The sequence below is a fragment of the Fonsecaea erecta genome (genome assembly GCF_001651985.1).
Source record: "Fonsecaea erecta strain CBS 125763 chromosome Unknown Scaff9, whole genome shotgun sequence".
Classification (NCBI taxonomy): Eukaryota; Fungi; Ascomycota; class Eurotiomycetes; order Chaetothyriales; family Herpotrichiellaceae; genus Fonsecaea; species Fonsecaea erecta.
Genome location: NW_017387252.1, coordinates 150,200 through 166,285, shown reverse-complemented (window position 1 = coordinate 166,285; position 16,086 = coordinate 150,200). Strand labels below are relative to the sequence as shown.

The 16,086-nt window shown below is 52.9% G+C and overlaps 7 protein-coding genes across 7 annotated transcripts; 3 read left to right on the top strand and 4 right to left on the bottom strand.

Moving 5' to 3' along the window:
- Positions 1–275: 275 nt before the first annotated feature.
- AYL99_09291 (hypothetical protein) lies at positions 276–1,781 on the top strand (the record flags this gene model as incomplete). Its single annotated transcript, XM_018840798.1, has 4 exons — positions 276–389; positions 419–655; positions 1,366–1,699; positions 1,750–1,781. The coding sequence occupies 4 exons, from the start codon at positions 276–278 to the stop codon at positions 1,779–1,781; spliced, it is 717 nt and encodes a 238-aa protein (XP_018689479.1).
- Positions 1,782–2,426: 645 nt separating this feature from the next.
- AYL99_09290 (hypothetical protein) lies at positions 2,427–3,711 on the top strand (the record flags this gene model as incomplete). The annotated part of the gene is made up of 2 exons (XM_018840797.1): positions 2,427–3,594; positions 3,704–3,711. 2 exons carry the CDS (start codon positions 2,427–2,429, stop codon positions 3,709–3,711), a joined length of 1,176 nt encoding a protein of 391 aa, XP_018689478.1.
- A 1,512-nt stretch (positions 3,712–5,223) lies between these two features.
- AYL99_09289 (rRNA 2'-O-methyltransferase fibrillarin) lies at positions 5,224–6,484 on the bottom strand (the record flags this gene model as incomplete). Its single annotated transcript, XM_018840796.1, has 4 exons — positions 5,224–5,282; positions 5,388–6,054; positions 6,162–6,283; positions 6,391–6,484. The coding sequence occupies 4 exons, from the start codon at positions 6,482–6,484 to the stop codon at positions 5,224–5,226; spliced, it is 942 nt and encodes a 313-aa protein (XP_018689477.1).
- Positions 6,485–6,983: 499 nt separating this feature from the next.
- AYL99_09288 (hypothetical protein) lies at positions 6,984–7,841 on the bottom strand (the record flags this gene model as incomplete). The annotated part of the gene is made up of 1 exon (XM_018840795.1): positions 6,984–7,841. The coding sequence occupies one exon, from the start codon at positions 7,839–7,841 to the stop codon at positions 6,984–6,986; it is 858 nt and encodes a 285-aa protein (XP_018689476.1).
- A 449-nt stretch (positions 7,842–8,290) lies between these two features.
- Positions 8,291–10,036, bottom strand: AYL99_09287 (hypothetical protein; the record flags this gene model as incomplete). Its single annotated transcript, XM_018840794.1, has 6 exons — positions 8,291–8,459; positions 8,542–8,630; positions 8,719–8,947; positions 9,021–9,615; positions 9,668–9,696; positions 9,753–10,036. The coding sequence occupies 6 exons, from the start codon at positions 10,034–10,036 to the stop codon at positions 8,291–8,293; spliced, it is 1,395 nt and encodes a 464-aa protein (XP_018689475.1).
- A 3,098-nt stretch (positions 10,037–13,134) lies between these two features.
- AYL99_09286 (hypothetical protein) lies at positions 13,135–13,646 on the bottom strand (the record flags this gene model as incomplete). Its single annotated transcript, XM_018840793.1, has 4 exons — positions 13,135–13,246; positions 13,308–13,345; positions 13,401–13,546; positions 13,616–13,646. The coding sequence occupies 4 exons, from the start codon at positions 13,644–13,646 to the stop codon at positions 13,135–13,137; spliced, it is 327 nt and encodes a 108-aa protein (XP_018689474.1).
- An 833-nt stretch (positions 13,647–14,479) lies between these two features.
- AYL99_09285 (hypothetical protein) lies at positions 14,480–15,844 on the top strand (the record flags this gene model as incomplete). Its single annotated transcript, XM_018840792.1, has 1 exon — positions 14,480–15,844. The coding sequence occupies one exon, from the start codon at positions 14,480–14,482 to the stop codon at positions 15,842–15,844; it is 1,365 nt and encodes a 454-aa protein (XP_018689473.1).
- Between the last annotated feature and the right edge of the window lie 242 nt (positions 15,845–16,086).

Sequence of the window (16,086 nt, the reverse complement as noted above, 5' to 3'; positions counted from 1 at the left end):
TATCCGCACGGCAAATACCGAGTTCGGTCTCTTCAGGAGAAAGATATTTGGAGAAGGACAATGCCGAAGCACCTCTTTTAAGTTAAGAGTTTCTTTTTGAGTCTCTCTCGCTACCGTACAGCCAGTATCGTGGTTCCTCCAGGGCAAAGTCAACAAATTGCTGGCTCTCGCCACTGTTTTAAGAGGCTGAAATCTCAGTCTCCATTAAGATCAGCCCTGTGTACTACCGTACGGCGACATACACCATTGGGTCTTGGTGCCTTGCTGATGACACTATGTCCGACCTTCAGGACCCCAATTTGAACAGCAACCCCCCTTTGCTTTGCGCCTATGGCGACACGGTTGCCAAATGGTATGAACTTTTGCGAAGAGAGCTGGTCGTGGCTCAGGTCTTAGCCTCGCCGTCCACATGCTATAGTTTCTTCGCATGAAGATCCTCCACTGGCGCCTCCACACGATAATTCATACAATCTTTCAAGGGGTCGATGAACAAGACACCCAGGGTGGCAAGGAGGCAGAACGCGGCGGCAATGATGAAGATGAGCCTGACAGTGTGGACGAACGCTTGCCTAAAGTCGGCCAACCCTACGCCGATGATAGTCGGCGTTACACCAGAACCGCCGTAAACGCCGCCGGATCCTGGGCGTTAAGGCCCGTGAGAAAGGTGGGATCGACTATAGTAGGAGACGGGCGCCGATGAGGGCTGGTAGAACTATACTCACGACCTTACCCGGGAGGTGATTATTAAGGACCGCAGAGTAGATGGCGGTGAAAATAGTCGCGAAGACGGCGCAAGAGGACACAGCGACTGCCCGTAGCGATGGCGATAAGCGAGTGGGGAGTCGAGAGGATAAAGGGCGAGTGTGAAGGTGAGCGAAGTGCGTAGGTGAGTAGTTATAAAAGCGGCACGGCCGGGGTGAGTCGCACGTGAGGTCCGAGCAGTTTTAAGTCGTCTTTCAGAGCCAAGCGCCAGGGGCGGAAGACAATCTGCGCTTCCTTCTCGTGTCTCTCGAATTTCCCCAGAATTTCTGCGGCGTCGGTTTCGCAAAGTGTCCACAACTAATTAATTCGCTACCAAGCCGCAACTACTTTCTGCTCTCCCCAACTCCCTTGCCCACGACTTACGCGGCTTGATTGAACCTCTCTATCCCTTTCAGAGCTCCTCTCTCTCTCAGCTGTTGTTCTTACTGCGGTTGTTGCGGCTAGCACAGCACGCACGGCATCCTCGCATTTTCCTCCCTACACCCCCTTAGCGGTGTCCTACGCTCACAACCATGGTACGAAACCCTGCTTCTCCTTGCTGGGCGAGGTCAACACTCGTGCAGAGACGACCACCACACAGGAAAGAACTGACAGTGTTTCCAGGCCTCAGCGAGACCAGCATCTCCCATGACCTCTGGCCCCGAGTCTGGCCCCGAGTCAGCGACATCTGCGCAGAAAGCCAGCGGATCCTCCTCTATCGCACGCGCCGGCTCGCCTCCTGGCGGTCCTCGATCTGCTATCCGTCGTCGTGCAGCCGCCGATCACAAGGAATCCGTCAAGAATGCCAGACCAACCTCCACACGTGCCGCAGGGGCGGGTGGCTCGTCAGGGACAATGTTGAGATTATACACCGATGAGAGCCCTGGGCTGAAGGTCGATCCAATGGTGGTCATGTTCTTGAGCTTGGGCTTTATTTTCAGCGTTGTGGCATTGCACCGTAAGTCACCCAGCATCCACGAGAGAAGACCGTGCTAATTGTGTCTACAGTCATTGCAAAGGTCACCAAGCGATTCTCATGAATGTATTAGAACAGCGGATCATGACGGTGTTCGGATGAAGAGACAAAAGCATTGGGTCAGCGGTATCATCGATGTATAATATCCCATTCGAGCATGAAGAACGCAGAGAGATTTGTTCACCATGTGGACTTGTGTGGTATATGCTAGAAGAGCTCCAGATCTCCAGTCTTTGGCGGGTATCAACCGTGAAGAAGCTGCACAATGATTTTCTGCCTTGGATGCTACACATCGCTCTTGTCCCTGACCCTTCGTCGTCTGCGAAAGGAAGCTTGCAGCATCCCGGACGTGACTCGTTGGTCTGTGTTTATGATGTGGGTGCAAAGTAAAGGAGCTTTCGACGCAGACCCCATTGTGCAAATGTCACACAGGCGGTCGGAGAGACTGTACGTAGAATGGGTTGAGTAACCTAGATGCGAGGTTCCCTTATTCTGTTATATTGTGTACAAATCGTATGACGGATCTCCAATTTTGATGCGCGTGGCCAACATTCCCTCTGGCCTCACCAAGAACTGACTTCTCCTAGAAACCATTTACTTTGGTAGCCTGTCGTACTTGCTCCCATATCCCTCGCGAACTCTGAGGTGCTCTATTGAACTCACTGACATTCTCCCTGCTGCAAATCAAACGCATTTGTATATTGCCGCCATGACGGAACGAGACCGGGATCAGAATCCTGCCCCTCCAAACAATTCGCAGCCTGAAGTGGACGGCAACGACGAAGACAAACACGCCCACATCGAACTTCCGTCCCCCGAGTCTACAAAGCATCAGTCTCCTTCCACGGCGCCTCTCGTCAACAGCAATGGCTGGGATGGCAAACTGCGCATGCCTCCTCGCAACGCCGTCTTGACCAACCCCGAAATCCTCTCCGATCCCGACTACTCAGACCCAGATGCCCCTCCGGTCGATCAGATCGAAGCCGACGAGGACCTGTTGGATGACTACCCTCTCGACTCTGAGGATGTCGACCTGGTACATTGCCGCATAACTTCCATCCCTGCCCTCAAACTCGAGCGTTTTGCGCAACTGAAAAGACTGTGCCTGCGTCAGAATGCCATTACTTCCATCCTGCTGCCCGAGAACTTGGGAGAGACACTGGAAGAGTTGGACCTGTACGACAATCTCATCTCGCACCTCAAAGGTCTCGAAGACATGAAATGCCTCAAATCCTTGGACTTGTCTTTCAATAAGATCAAGCACATCAAACACGTCAACCACCTTCACACACTGACGGAGTTATACTTCGTCCAGAACCGCATTTCCAAGATCGAAAACCTCGAGGGGCTTTCGAACTTGACCATGATCGAGCTGGCTGCGAATCGCCTGCGTGAGATCGAAAACCTGGACACCCTAACTCAGTTACAGCAACTCTGGCTGGGCAAGAACAAGATCACCGAGATCCGGAACCTGTCTCCTCTCCAAAACCTGAAGCTGCTCGACCTGAAATCCAACCGTCTTACATCAATAGGCGGGCTCTCTGACCTGTCAAACCTAGAGGAACTCTACGTGTCTCACAACGCCATTACCTCCATCCCGGCGGATGCCTTGTCCAACAACAAAAAGCTGCGCATTCTAGACATCTCCAATAACCAAATCTCGCACCTCGAGAACATTTCCCACCTGACAGAACTGGAAGAATTGTGGGCGAGTTCCAACCAACTGAGCGACTTCCGCGAGGTCGAGAACGAGCTGCGGGACAAGGAGAATCTGGAGACGGTATACTTCGAAATGAACCCCTTACAACTGCAGGGGCCGGCGGTATATAGGAACAAAGTGAGGTTAGCCTTGCCGCAGGTGAAGCAGATTGATGCTAGTAAGTTATGGCCCCTTTCGTGCACATTTCAGCGTTGGATTTGTTATAAGACAAGACGACTTTGCTAACTGTGCTCGCTGTAGCTTACGTCAAGGTTTGAACTGCGAAGCGTGCTGATGCAGAAGGTGAACCCGTCGGTTCTCCAGAGGCACGTCGCTGTTTGCTTGGGTGCCGAAATTCGTCAACTCCTGAAAAAGGAGACTGTGGGATGACTCCAAGCGAACAGCCTGCGCTGTTTGCTGGTAGCTGTTTGTAATCGCACCTGCATCACAGCCGGGGGGTTTCCTACAAAGCGTTTGAATGCTCCTCTTCTTTCTGCCAGCATTGCATTCATCCGGCCCTGTTTGTGCTCAAGGTCCGAAAAGCATTGTGTGTGGAGTATCTTCGATCCTGGATTTCTTGTTTCTCGAGGATGAGCCTCCCCATCATACGTGGGAATGGAGCGGGTCGGACAACTCAACCCTTAGACGAGCCTCCGGCTCAACGAAGGAAGGAGGAAAACCACGCTCCTTATGAGACAGGATGGAGAACGGAGGCAATGACAATATTCCGATATGCTTCATACATGCATGCTTGCATCTGTAACAGGCGAACGTACTTGCACTCGGCCACAGCGAAAGGAGTTCTGGTCTCCATCAGTCGACCAAATCAGAACACCCTCGCGCCGAGTCACGAAGGGGGAACTGTGATGATACTGTGCGCGGAGAAACTGGCCCAAATCATGGAGAAAGAACAGAACAGGGTGGACTTGCACGCGAGTGAGCTGGGAGATGTGTTGAACGCCATGCCACGCACCCCGTCAGGCACGATTCTGCCTACAGAGATAGATATCAGAGGTCTACTCGGTGGGCTACGAGTGTGGCAATACAAGAAGGCAAGAGCCGAAGACCTCGAGATGGTCGTGGGAGAGAGTTTGGATCACGAAAAGATGTTGTTCGCTCAGTATGATCAAGAGCTGAGCAACTAACCATCCAACCAACTAAGCCCCCGATTCCCTTCTCCTTCTTCTTGTTCTTCTCTTCTATGCTCTTCCTTCTGCTCCGGATATGGACGAACTGCTTATCACACTCCATTTGCATGTATCCTCATCCATATCCTCATTTCATCCATCCATCGATTCCATCCCCAGTCACAACTGGCTGACCGATTTGAGTCGTTGTTCGTATTCCGCGGAACCCAGGGGGGTAGCTTAACGAGTAGTAATAGTAGTGGTGGTGGTGGTGGCGGCGGCGGTGAATCAACCTTCTGCTCCTCCCTGAGACCGAATACCAGAGAGCCACAGAAGTCATTGGTGGCCTGGGGACCGGGGACGGGGAGCAACGGAAGCAGGCAAGCGAGCAGGCAGGCAAGCACTCCCTCCAGAGACTTGATGGACGAAAAACGGCTTTTAAAGGTCACACGCAGAGCCGAGCCGGTTAACGAAGCGGGTTTGTGGGGAGGGGGGAAGCAGGAAAGGAAAGTCATAATGGCATTGCTTTTCTTTTTTTCGATTTCTTGGGCCTGAGAGACAAAAGACAACGCCGTCCTTTTTACATGATCGAAGGCTTCCCATCCTTCCTTCCATCCAGCCATCCATCCAACCTTGCGCCGAATCATACCACCGGAACCCAGTAACACTCAACTAGGCGATCATTGCGCGGTGTGATGGTAGATGCCTGCGACAATGCAGTGGTCTCGCTCAAAAGGCTCTGTGGGAGGGGCAGAAGTATTAGCATGTGTTGTACTCACTCACCTTCGATACCATGGATGGGCGGCAAATCAACAGCGACAAACAATGGAAATGCAATACGTACCCAGAGTCAATTGCTCCTTGGGCTTGATGCGCTCCTCCCTCATCTTCTTCACTTCGTTTGCAAACACCACCTCCGGCTTGGCCGTCGAGTCGATGCAGTTGGCCTTGATACTGACCAGCACGCCTCCGCCGACCTTCAAGAATAAATGGGCATTGAGACCCACGATACGTGCCTGGTCGGGCTGTGCCACGTCGGCGAAGATCACATCCACCATCCCCACAAGCATGCGGTATCGGAGCGGGTGGCGGGCGTCTTCAATGATGGGGATCACGTTGGTGCGGTGTGTGGCCATCGTGATGAGATCTCTTCCAGAACGGTGGGAGAATTCGACGGCGTACACGCGGCCAGTCGGCCCGACAATGTCGGCGACGTGCGAGACGGACGTGCCCGAGGCGGCGCCCAGGTACAGCACCGACGCACCCGGCCGAATGTAAATGTCGTCCAAGCCTCCCAGGATACCGGCGGCCAACTTCGAGCGGAAGGGATTCCACACTCTGTACTCTGTCTTGGTGGGCGGGGCATCTGGGTCGGCCGGGTTTGTGCTGGGTGAGTCAACGCTGATGCGCTTCTCGCCGTAGACGCTTTCGCCGGGTGTGAGGTTCTTAGTGACCAGCAGATCTTCTTTACCGCCGCGTGCGACGAAGACGCCGGGATGACGGTGTGGTTCCTGTTGCGATAGTAGATATTTTGGTCAGCCACGTAATTTTCTCTCAGCTTTTCCGTCTCTTGGTCCATCGTGGGCAAGGGGAATTCTGATCGGTGGAGGGGACATACGATGATGACTTTCGCTCCGCCCTTGATGCCGGGCTTTGCGCCGCCTCTCCCGCCACCTCTTCCTCCTCTGGCTGGGCCACCTCGGCCACCTCCTCGGCCACCTCGTCCGGGGGGGCCACCGCCTGTAGATTGACAAGAACAATGCGTTAATCAAGCTGTCCGCGCATTGTTTCGAGTCTGCGAGTCTGCGAGTCTCCAACTCGAATTGCAGACGGAATGTGTCTCTCACCTCTACCACCACCTCGTCCGCCTCTTGCACCTCCCCTAGGAGGGCCACCTCGGCCACCACCACGACCACCTCGCGGCGCACCGCCAAACGCCATCTCTCTCTAGGGCTTTTTAGATAACTCGAGGCCCGTTTCTGGGGGTTGGGTGCGTCTGTTTTCGCAGGGGTCGAAGCTGATCGCCGAGTAGAAACGATTGATCAAATCAATACAGTTATGCACGTAGAAAGAATTAGCGACAGAGAACGATGAGAACTGCGCAGGGCAAAACTGCGATTTTTTGGAGAGGCGCAAAGCATCTTTTTCTCTTTCGCCCAAGGAAATTTTGGAGCAGTTGCCCCGAAGCGGTTAGGCAGCGGGTAACTTGCCAAGGCCGGGTCCTATTGGTGGAATTCACTTCTTCTTGCTTGCTACTACTGCGAGATTCTGTCTTCACTCTCCTGATTCCATTCAAGTGTCCATCTCTGAGTATCCGATGGTGCTGTCTCTTCCCTGATCTGAAGACCTATCATGTCCTGCTACAAACGTTTAATTGGAGAGGTCATATCCATGCCTGCCGCTGGAACCAGAGGCACTCTTTTGAGCCACGTCTCTCTAGTTAGGGAATGTCGAGTTCGTTCCAGAACAGCCCTAAATCCCCCACTTCTACCCAATACTCCAGGTCCTCTGAATCAAGCTCTTGTGCAAATCCCTGCAGAGGATTTTCGCGAGCGGGCAACGGAACGATGTCCTCAGGGTACACGACCTGTTGAGCCCTGTTCTCAGTAAGCCCGCCTCTCTTGATGATCATGCCCAACAATGCCACGTCGGCTTCCATGTCGCTCGCAAAGGCCTCCTCGTCGAACTGGTAGAATTCCTCTACGGCGCGATCGAGGCCGCGGTACGTAGTCATGAACTCCTCCGGCAACTCCCACAACAAATGGTCGTTAACGAACGGGAGGCCCTCGTGAAAGAGCTCGTCCCGTCGCAGCACCTTGTAGGGCATTCGCTGGCGCACGAATTCGTCGGCGCAGACAATGTTGTCGTCTTGGTCGACGTCGGTGCTGACCTGGTCCAGGGGGGAGACTGCGCCGCTCATCATGTCGTTGAAACCGAGGACGTATTGCTCGATGGCGACGAAGGGGAGCTCGGCGTTAGCGGATGTCTTGTTTTGGACTTTGTTGACAGGCTCTCGAGGGATGGGTTCGTAGCCTTCTGTGTTGTCTTCGGGGCGGTCGTTGGGCTCTTCGTCGATGGGAGACAACAACACATCGACCGTCGATGTTGACTGCTGTGATGCCGGACGAGTGACGAAAATCACATTGTCGTCGCCTTGTGAATGGTGAGGCGGGTCAGATTTGGTCGAATGAGACGATTGATTTGACTCCGGCAGATGGACACCACCGTTGTCATTATTGTTGTTGTCGTGGTTGCTGTGGAGGTCTTCGTCCTCCTCAGCGAAGTAGAACATGTCCATATCGAAGGTGTGCTCGTTGTTGTTACTGTGCACGTGATACGACTCATGCTGAAAGGGTTGCTGAGTGTGGAAGGTTGGTGAAGAAATGGTGAAAAAGTCACGTTCACAAACGGCAACAAACACCCCAAACGTACACTTTGGGAAATCAAGTGTCGACGACAAAGGTGAAATTTCAGTCTGGGCGTGTGTGTGTGTCCGCCCTTGGCTATTGTTCTCTCCTTTGTTGCAATATCTGAGCCGCGAAAATGCTTGGACAGACGAGACGCAAACAAGATGTCTCTTTATTAGACGCCCCTTTGTTCCCATCCCACCCCACATCCAGTCTATACGTTCAGTTTGACCCAAATTCGAGCAGGAGAAACAGAAGAACCTCTCTGAAATATCATCCCACATCAACAACTACTGTTCTACCCTCGCCACACCGCCGGGCTCACCGTCGCGGTCTCTCGTCACAGTTTTGAGGCGCTCAGTGGGACTTTGTGCTTGGGCCACCACCACCCAACGAACCGCTCCAGCTCACGATCGGTCACGCCCGTCTTGACATCGTACGGCTCGCGTTTCTGGAGATACGCACGAATGGCGGTTTCCGCGTCTTCCTCTGCGTCGTAATTGTACACGCTGGTTTTTAAGTCAGCCAGTGCCCATGGTGGAATGAGCTTTGGATCTCGTCTGAGTGAGGCAGAGGGGAAGCTGAACTGACCTCAATGTTGTCACGGGATCTCCGTAAAGGTTCGGCGAGCGCATGAATTGCTCGCCCTTCAATTCGGGTGCCATCGCTTTGTCTCGTGCCTACACATTCTCTCGCATCAGCAATCGGGCCCAGAAGCCTTTTTTTCCCGCTCATGAAACAATTGAGGCCGGGAAAAGTGTTGTTTACCTCTTGAATGGGCCCATCTGGTACTTGCCAAATGGCTCCGTTGATAAACGACACTTGCTGCTTGTAGTACACGAATGGCATTCGCGTCTTCTCGTAGATCTCGATTGCTTGCGGGATGGTGATTTTGTCCTCCACAACTTTCGCCAGTGTCCGAGCTAGAAAGGCGCCGTCCTCCATTGAAGTCGCGGCACCCTGCGCCATGTGGTTGGTCATGGAGTGTGCCGCATCCCTAACGATAACTCAAGAATCAGTACGGGAGACCGCTGACGAAAGTTTCGATGCCGGGAGGCAGCTATACATACCCCATCAGAACGATATTCTTCTCTTTACTCGACCAGCTCTCCAACGGTCCTGTGACCAACAGTGGCCACCGCCTGGCCGATGTCACCATGTCGACAATCCTCTTGATCCTCGGATCGTAGTCCTTGTAAGTTTGTCGAAAGTCCTTCTCCATGTCAATATCCTGGACATCATCCACGAGGTGGTCCACGTGATGACTCAGAACCATGTTGAACAGCTTGCCGCCCGAGATGGGGTAGGAGATAATGTACGACTTCTCGGCCATCCAGACCTCCATGGTGAGTTTCTCGACGAGTTCCTTGGCGACAGGATCGCGTCGGATCTCGTCATAGGGGACCAGTGCTCGGTATGCACAGTTCCCTGTCGGGGGCGCCGGTTTGACGTGAGGCATGATGGTTTTGCGGACCGTGGACCGTACTCCATCTGCGCCGATGAGCAGGTCAAACGTCCGCGATTGGCCTTTCGCCGTGGTGACGGTGACTTTGTTAGAAGGAGACGAGGTCCAGTCGATTTTCTCCACTCGAGCGTCGATAACGAGGTCGGCGCCCTCCCGACGAGCTACTTCTGCCAGGCCGGCGTGGAGATGCATTCGATGGACTAAGTACTCGTCAGGCTGAGTAATAAAGCTCTAAAAAGGGGCGCTGTTTACCTAGCCACCAAGGTATACCGTTCAAATAGCTTGGAGATGTTAGTATACACCATGGTCATGGCTCTGGCGAGTTTAACAAACATACTTGCGAACATTAGGCATTGTCTTCGTATACCCAATCATGGTGCCATCCTTCCTCCTCATGTTCAGCTCCTCGAATTCCACGAGATCGTCGCCAATTACTTTGTCCACGCCCCATTTCATGAGTAGTCTCGCCACGTTAGGCGTCATCTGGATGCCAGCCCCGATCTCGCCGAGCTCAGGAGCGGCTTCTAGGACGGTCACCTTTGCACCTGCTTTCCTGATGGCAATGGCCGCCGCCAGTCCACCGATGCCGGCACCACAAATCCCGATATTCAATTCGGGCATGTTTTGGTCTTTGGAAGGGGGATTTGGTCTTGTTGGTTGTTATTTCTAACGGACTTGTGAGACGACGGCGGGAGTGGGCAGATATGTGTGTGTGTGGATTTGACGTCAGACAAATAGACGATCTAAAGCACCAGGACAGCGAGAATGCTTCTTTTCTCGGGCCAGTCTCCTAATTGAAAATCAGGCCAGCAGGCATTGAAAGGTTTGAACAGATGCGTCCGCACGCATCAGATAGAAATATCGAGGGTAAAGTCCGTGAACACATATATTCGTACATAATTGTGGAGAGGGCGCTGAGTAGCACCACCATGATGCTATGCGCCACGTTCCCATCTCCGTCACGAAACAGCTCTCCGCATCAGCAGGGAGTTTTTTCGGGTCGAAGCACATGGGGAAGGGGTGAGGTGATCGCCTACGGTCGTTGCGAGAGGACCAATCGCAGTGTTTCAATGTCGACCTTAAATGAGATACCTCGAGGCTGGGCCGGACAAGCTCCGAGTCCGGCAAATGAATCCAGCTCGAGGCAGTCGTAATCTAGAAGTCCGTATGGCTGCAACGAATTACCGAGAGCAGTTCCCGGGTCCCCGAGGCGTGAGAAGAGAAAGGATCTCACGGCGTGGAAACGAGAGTGGAGGCCACATCAACTGGGAGGTACATGAGACTGAGGGGAACTAATCTCGAGAACCCCAATTTGGAGATTCCGAGGATGCGTCCACTAGCTGACAGTCTTGGCAAATGCTTGCTTGTACTTCGTACCTCGAGTCTCTTTGACGTCACCATCTTTGCATATTCCAGCAGTTATCCACGTCTCACGTTAGCGGTGGTGACAGTCCTTGTCATCGGTTGATTCGAGGGTCGAGTATTGAGAGCCTCGTTCGGCATCAGCGCGAGACGATTCGTTGAAAAGCAGTGGATGAATTGATGCGGCCGACTCTTACATCCGCGCGTCTAGTCCGCAACTTCAGCCTCTGGCCAGGTCTGAGAGCGCGAGTTCTCCAAATTCCCTTATTGGGCGCTCTTGGGAGGACGCATCCTCCGCCGCCGCCGCCGGTAGTCAAGGAAGAAAGGATGACCTCTCATTTGAATGGTGAGCCTCGATACAGGGTTGAGCGGCACTCTCAGTGTGCAGTCTTGGCTAGCCATACTAGTGCCAACCCTACTAATCCCTCGCAGTATTCAGGCAGCCTCTTGCCTTCTTTTCCAACCGACCTATCACCGGATTCTATCGAGATGGATATTGTCGAACAGGAGCTGCAGACTTTGGCAACCACGCCGTAGCTGGTGTGGTGAGCGAAGAGTTTCTGGACTTCAGTGCTTCGCAAGGCAATGATCTGCGCACAGCAGGTCTGACCGGGGGTTGCAAGTGGTGTCTTTGCACGGCGAGATGGCTCGAAGCGTTTCAGGCATACAGAGACGGGAGAATCAGTAGGAATGGAGTGCCGAGAGTGGTGTTGGAAGCAACCGAGGAGAGTGCCCTGAGACAGGTGGATTTGGACACGTTTAGGCAGTTTGCAGCCGAACCGCAGACGAATGGTGTGAATGGGGTAAATGGCGTGAACGGTGTGAACGGGCACTGAGAGATCCCAAGACTGAGTAAAAGTGGTGATGGAATTTGTCACAATGTCAGCAGTACCCTATATCTTTGGGAAGCCAGAGTCAACAACTTACGTGGAAAAGAAAAAGAGGTGGCGCCGCTCTCCAGAGTAATCGGAATCGAATTGAAACCCTATCAATCCCCAGGAGAGGAATGATAGGTTTCCGCTGCGATTGCACTAAAGTAAGGAAGGACACCCTCGGTGACCCCCAGACAATCTCCGCAACGGCTCTTCCAAAGGGAATCCCTCAAGACACAAACACCGCGTGGGTGCCGGTCTCGAGGCCCTGTACATTTCTGATGCCAAATTGCGAGCACGGGAACAATCGTGCCGGGCCCTCGCGGGCAGTACCATGTGCCTCGAAAATCACACAGTGACTCGAAGACAGAGGTCCAAGGTTGAAGATTACTCCGAATTTCTCATCTGCAATGAAGAAAACGAGAACTCGACTGTTGGGAGAACAGGAGCAAGTCGTTGTTTGTAGCAGAGAACGCAGCGGATGGAGAGCGGCGCGCAGGAAGGGAGGAAGAAGAAACTAGTTGGTGTGGTTTGTGTTGATAAAAACTAGACCAAGAGCCACAATTATTCTGCCGCGTCTCACCGCCTCGGTGCGCGGGCTTGCGATGGCACGTGACAATCATCGAAGTCTGCCGTGGATGTATGTAGGGAGTACGAGGCAATGTTGATTTGATGAAATATAGAACTAAGAGTGCATAAAGGATACAAGGTACATGCGAGACCGCTCATATATATTACATGCTGTTGTGAATCCCATGGACTCCTTCGCTGCATAGACCCGCCGATTTCAACCAACACCAGCCAACATGCGATGGAGATACAAAGCTGTGAACCCTTATCCAGAACCCACAGTCGTTGGCGCCCCGGCTTGTAAAGGACGAGCAGAACCCATCAACTGGCCAGCCATCATAGCTCTGGAGTATGGTGGTCCTCACAACGCTCAGCCACCAATCTCCCCCAATCCAAAAGGCGGGCCGGAGGAAGTGCCGGTGGATGTTGTACATCCTTCTTGGTGTGCTAAACTTAGGCTGGAGGCGGGGAGTAAAGCGGAAATGATGGTGCTGAAGGTTGTGGTCCGCAGTGAGTGAGAAGGACGTGGTCATGACCCGGCCAGTCTGACCTGGATGCCGGCTTTCCAGTCCGCATGTGAAGAGTTGGATGTCTTGCAGCCTAAGGACAAGACCCATAACGAAAATCCCTAGAGGACGTGGCTCTGGAAACTTTTGGGTTGCGCATCCAACGGATTCAATGCGCGCAGCATGGTAGATACTGCATCGACTCCGTGCAATACAACCATTTTTTTTTGGTGTGAACGCCAGTGCCATGGCTCGTCAACCCCAACAATGGTAAATGCGTCATAGGGAAGAAGGACGACGTCGTGAAGGAAGTAAAGTAGCGATGAATGAGCGCAGGTTTCCCAGTATCATGCATATCGACTCCACAACTCAGCTTGTACTTCTTTCTCTTGCGATATGTCGCGTGGTCTCACTTGTAATTCTGTCCTTGTCCTGGGGGAGGGCCGCCCCATCCCTGCGGAGGTCCTTGTGGAGGCATCATAGGTCCCTGACCCTGCATCGAGCCGACATCAGGTCGATTCCTAGATTCGAGGTTAGCCTGCTGCGTGTCTTGAGGCGCCTGGTTTGGAGTGATCGTCGTACCTCATGTCTTGACGGAATCTGCAGATAGGGCAGGCGAGCTAGACTCACGGTTAGTAAGTAAAGCATAAAGTCGGAAGGAGTTCCTGAACCAACCTCTTGATGTTTCCCTCCGAGCGGGATCACAGGGACAAAGCAGAAGGTGAACCAGTCCCACGATTGAATTGGATGCGCCGACCAGTTTCCACAGTTTTGACACTGAGCAGTGACTCCCTCGTAGCCTTTCAAGGGGCTTGTGAAGTCTAGATCGACTGACAGTTAGCGAGCGCAGTTCGCCAGGCCGAAAAGTGCGCAGGTCGAAACAAGCTCACCTTTGGTGCCGACGACGAAGAAGAAGGCCATGGTTTTCGTCGATAATTGGACGGTTCAATGCGAGTGGTTTTTCAACGGCTGCAATATACGTAGGAAAAGAGGAAACGCAAAGCTTGCGATAGAGAGCAGCAGGAGAGGATGTATTTGTGCTCTGGTGATTGATGAGGCGATGCTCGACAGTGACGCGCATACCCGACCTACGCCGCTTTTAGACAGCACGCAGCTCCCCGCCTAATAACTCGCCCATAATTCCCCGAAGCCTATCTCCTCCCTACCTATTTAATAGTGACTTTTACTTCGACGCTAGATTAGAATATTGCTCGTGGTGAAGGAAATAGATTCTGTAAGTTTTATGCTCTTCTTGTCCCGGAGGGTGCGTCGATCTGCTGCTTTAGCGCAAAGAATCTGAAAATCCTATCAATTGTGGATAGATATCTAGACGCATAGTAGGTAGGGGTAGAGGCAGGATATTCCTGATAGTAATATAGTGCTGTTGGTCCAGAGGGTGATCTGCAGTACGTATGAGCTTCTATGTAGGATGGTCTCCTTCCGCAGAGGCTGACGCGGTGCGCCGAGACCGTATTTCAGCAAGGGAATTCAACCATGGCGCATGACTTGGCTTCTTACCTCGGCCAAGGCGCCAGACGCTGGTCAATTATTATTTTTGTGTATAATTCGTACGGAGTACCGAGTACTCGTGTGTGATATACGCGGTTTGTGTGGCTGCGCATCCCACCACCATTGAAACGGTGAGAGGAAAGGCCACCAAGGTGACCGACAACCGCCACCCTCCCTTCTCATCCTGCTTGCTCTCTGCTTTCATTCATTCACTGCAAGACTCTGTCGAGTCACTCCGAGTCACCATGGCATTCACTTCTGCTTCGAAACCGCAGCACTTCATGGAGCTCACTCAAAACCCTCACCACCACCATCGGTCGCTCCCTCACGAACTCTACCAGCCCATGCCCAAGCCTCACCTCCTACACGGCGAGGCGAAGAGCTCCGCCGCTTCCGCAGCCCTGCAGAGTGATGAAGCTATCATCTCCCGCCATCGAACCGCCTCGACCTTTGACACCGAAAGCCAATCTCCCACCCAAGCATCCCCATCTGATCCTCTAGACCTCACGCGCCGTCTCAAATCCCGGTCGGAGCTCGAGCACATGACAGCCAACACAGCCCGGAAGCGGAATGCATGTAACCCGCTTCATTTGGCGGGGCAGTCCCAACAGTCAAAGATCGCGAATTTCTACGAGTCACAGAATGAACAGATCCAGCGGCTGCTGAAACCTGTCGATGAGCATGTGAGAGAAGCAAGAGATACACAAACATCGACCCTGCTGCGATTCCAAATTGCGGTGTATGGCTCGTTTGTGGCGAACATCATTCTTGCGGTGCTACAGGTGTATGGCGCTGTTAGTTCAGGCTCGCTGTCCCTGTTTACAACCATGGCGGATGCCATATTCGACCCCCTTTCCAATATCACCCTCATCTTATCCAACAAGGCCGTCAACAAAGTCGATGCTCGCAAATTTCCCGCCGGGAGAGCACGAATTGAAACAGCCGGAAACATTGTGTTTTGTTTCCTTATGACCGCCGTCTCTTTCATCTTGATTGCCTTCTCTGTGCAGGAACTGGCGAGAGGCTCAGAGGAAGAGACCAAGAGGTTCCATCTCCCGTCTGTTGTTGCTGTGGGCGTTGCGTTCAGCACCAAACTTGGGCTATTCCTGTACTGCTGGGCACTCAGGAACCAATATTCCCAAATCCGCATTCTCTGGGAAGATCACCGTAACGATCTATTCATCAATGGCTTTGGTGTGTTGACGTCTGTGGGTGGGAGCCGGCTGCGTTGGTGGATAGATCCCTCTGGTGCCATTGTGCTCTCAATCTTGATTTCCGTGTTGTGGCTCCATACCGCATATTCGGAATTTCAGCTCCTCATCGGTATCTCGGCCGACACCGAGACACAACAACTCATCACCTATGTCTCTATGACACACTCGGACCACATCAAACATATTGATACCGTTAGGGCATGGCATAGTGGGCCACGATTGGTGGTGGAAGTGGATGTCGTTATGGACCCGGAGGAGTCACTCCGAGTGAGCCACGACATCGCCGAAGATCTGCAGATGAAGCTGGAGAGTCTTCCCAACGTGGAGAGAGCATATGTACACGTGGACTATGAATTTGAGCATCGACCGGAGCATTTCTTGAAAAAGGAATTATAGCACGGTGAAACCTAAGCCAGATGGGCGGTGGCGTACATGTGCCGCCCTCTTTGGCTATTCATTCGAGGTAATCACACGGCCCCAACCTAGACAGCGATGCAGGAAGCCTTGGGAGGCATACTTGCTTGGACATGGTTGATGACAAGGCATTGTCCAGCTCATGGACGGGGTATATTGTCGAGCTGATGTCTCGCATTCTTCTGTCAGACTGGTGTGGTTGATAAGGGTGACCGGTTCTTCTC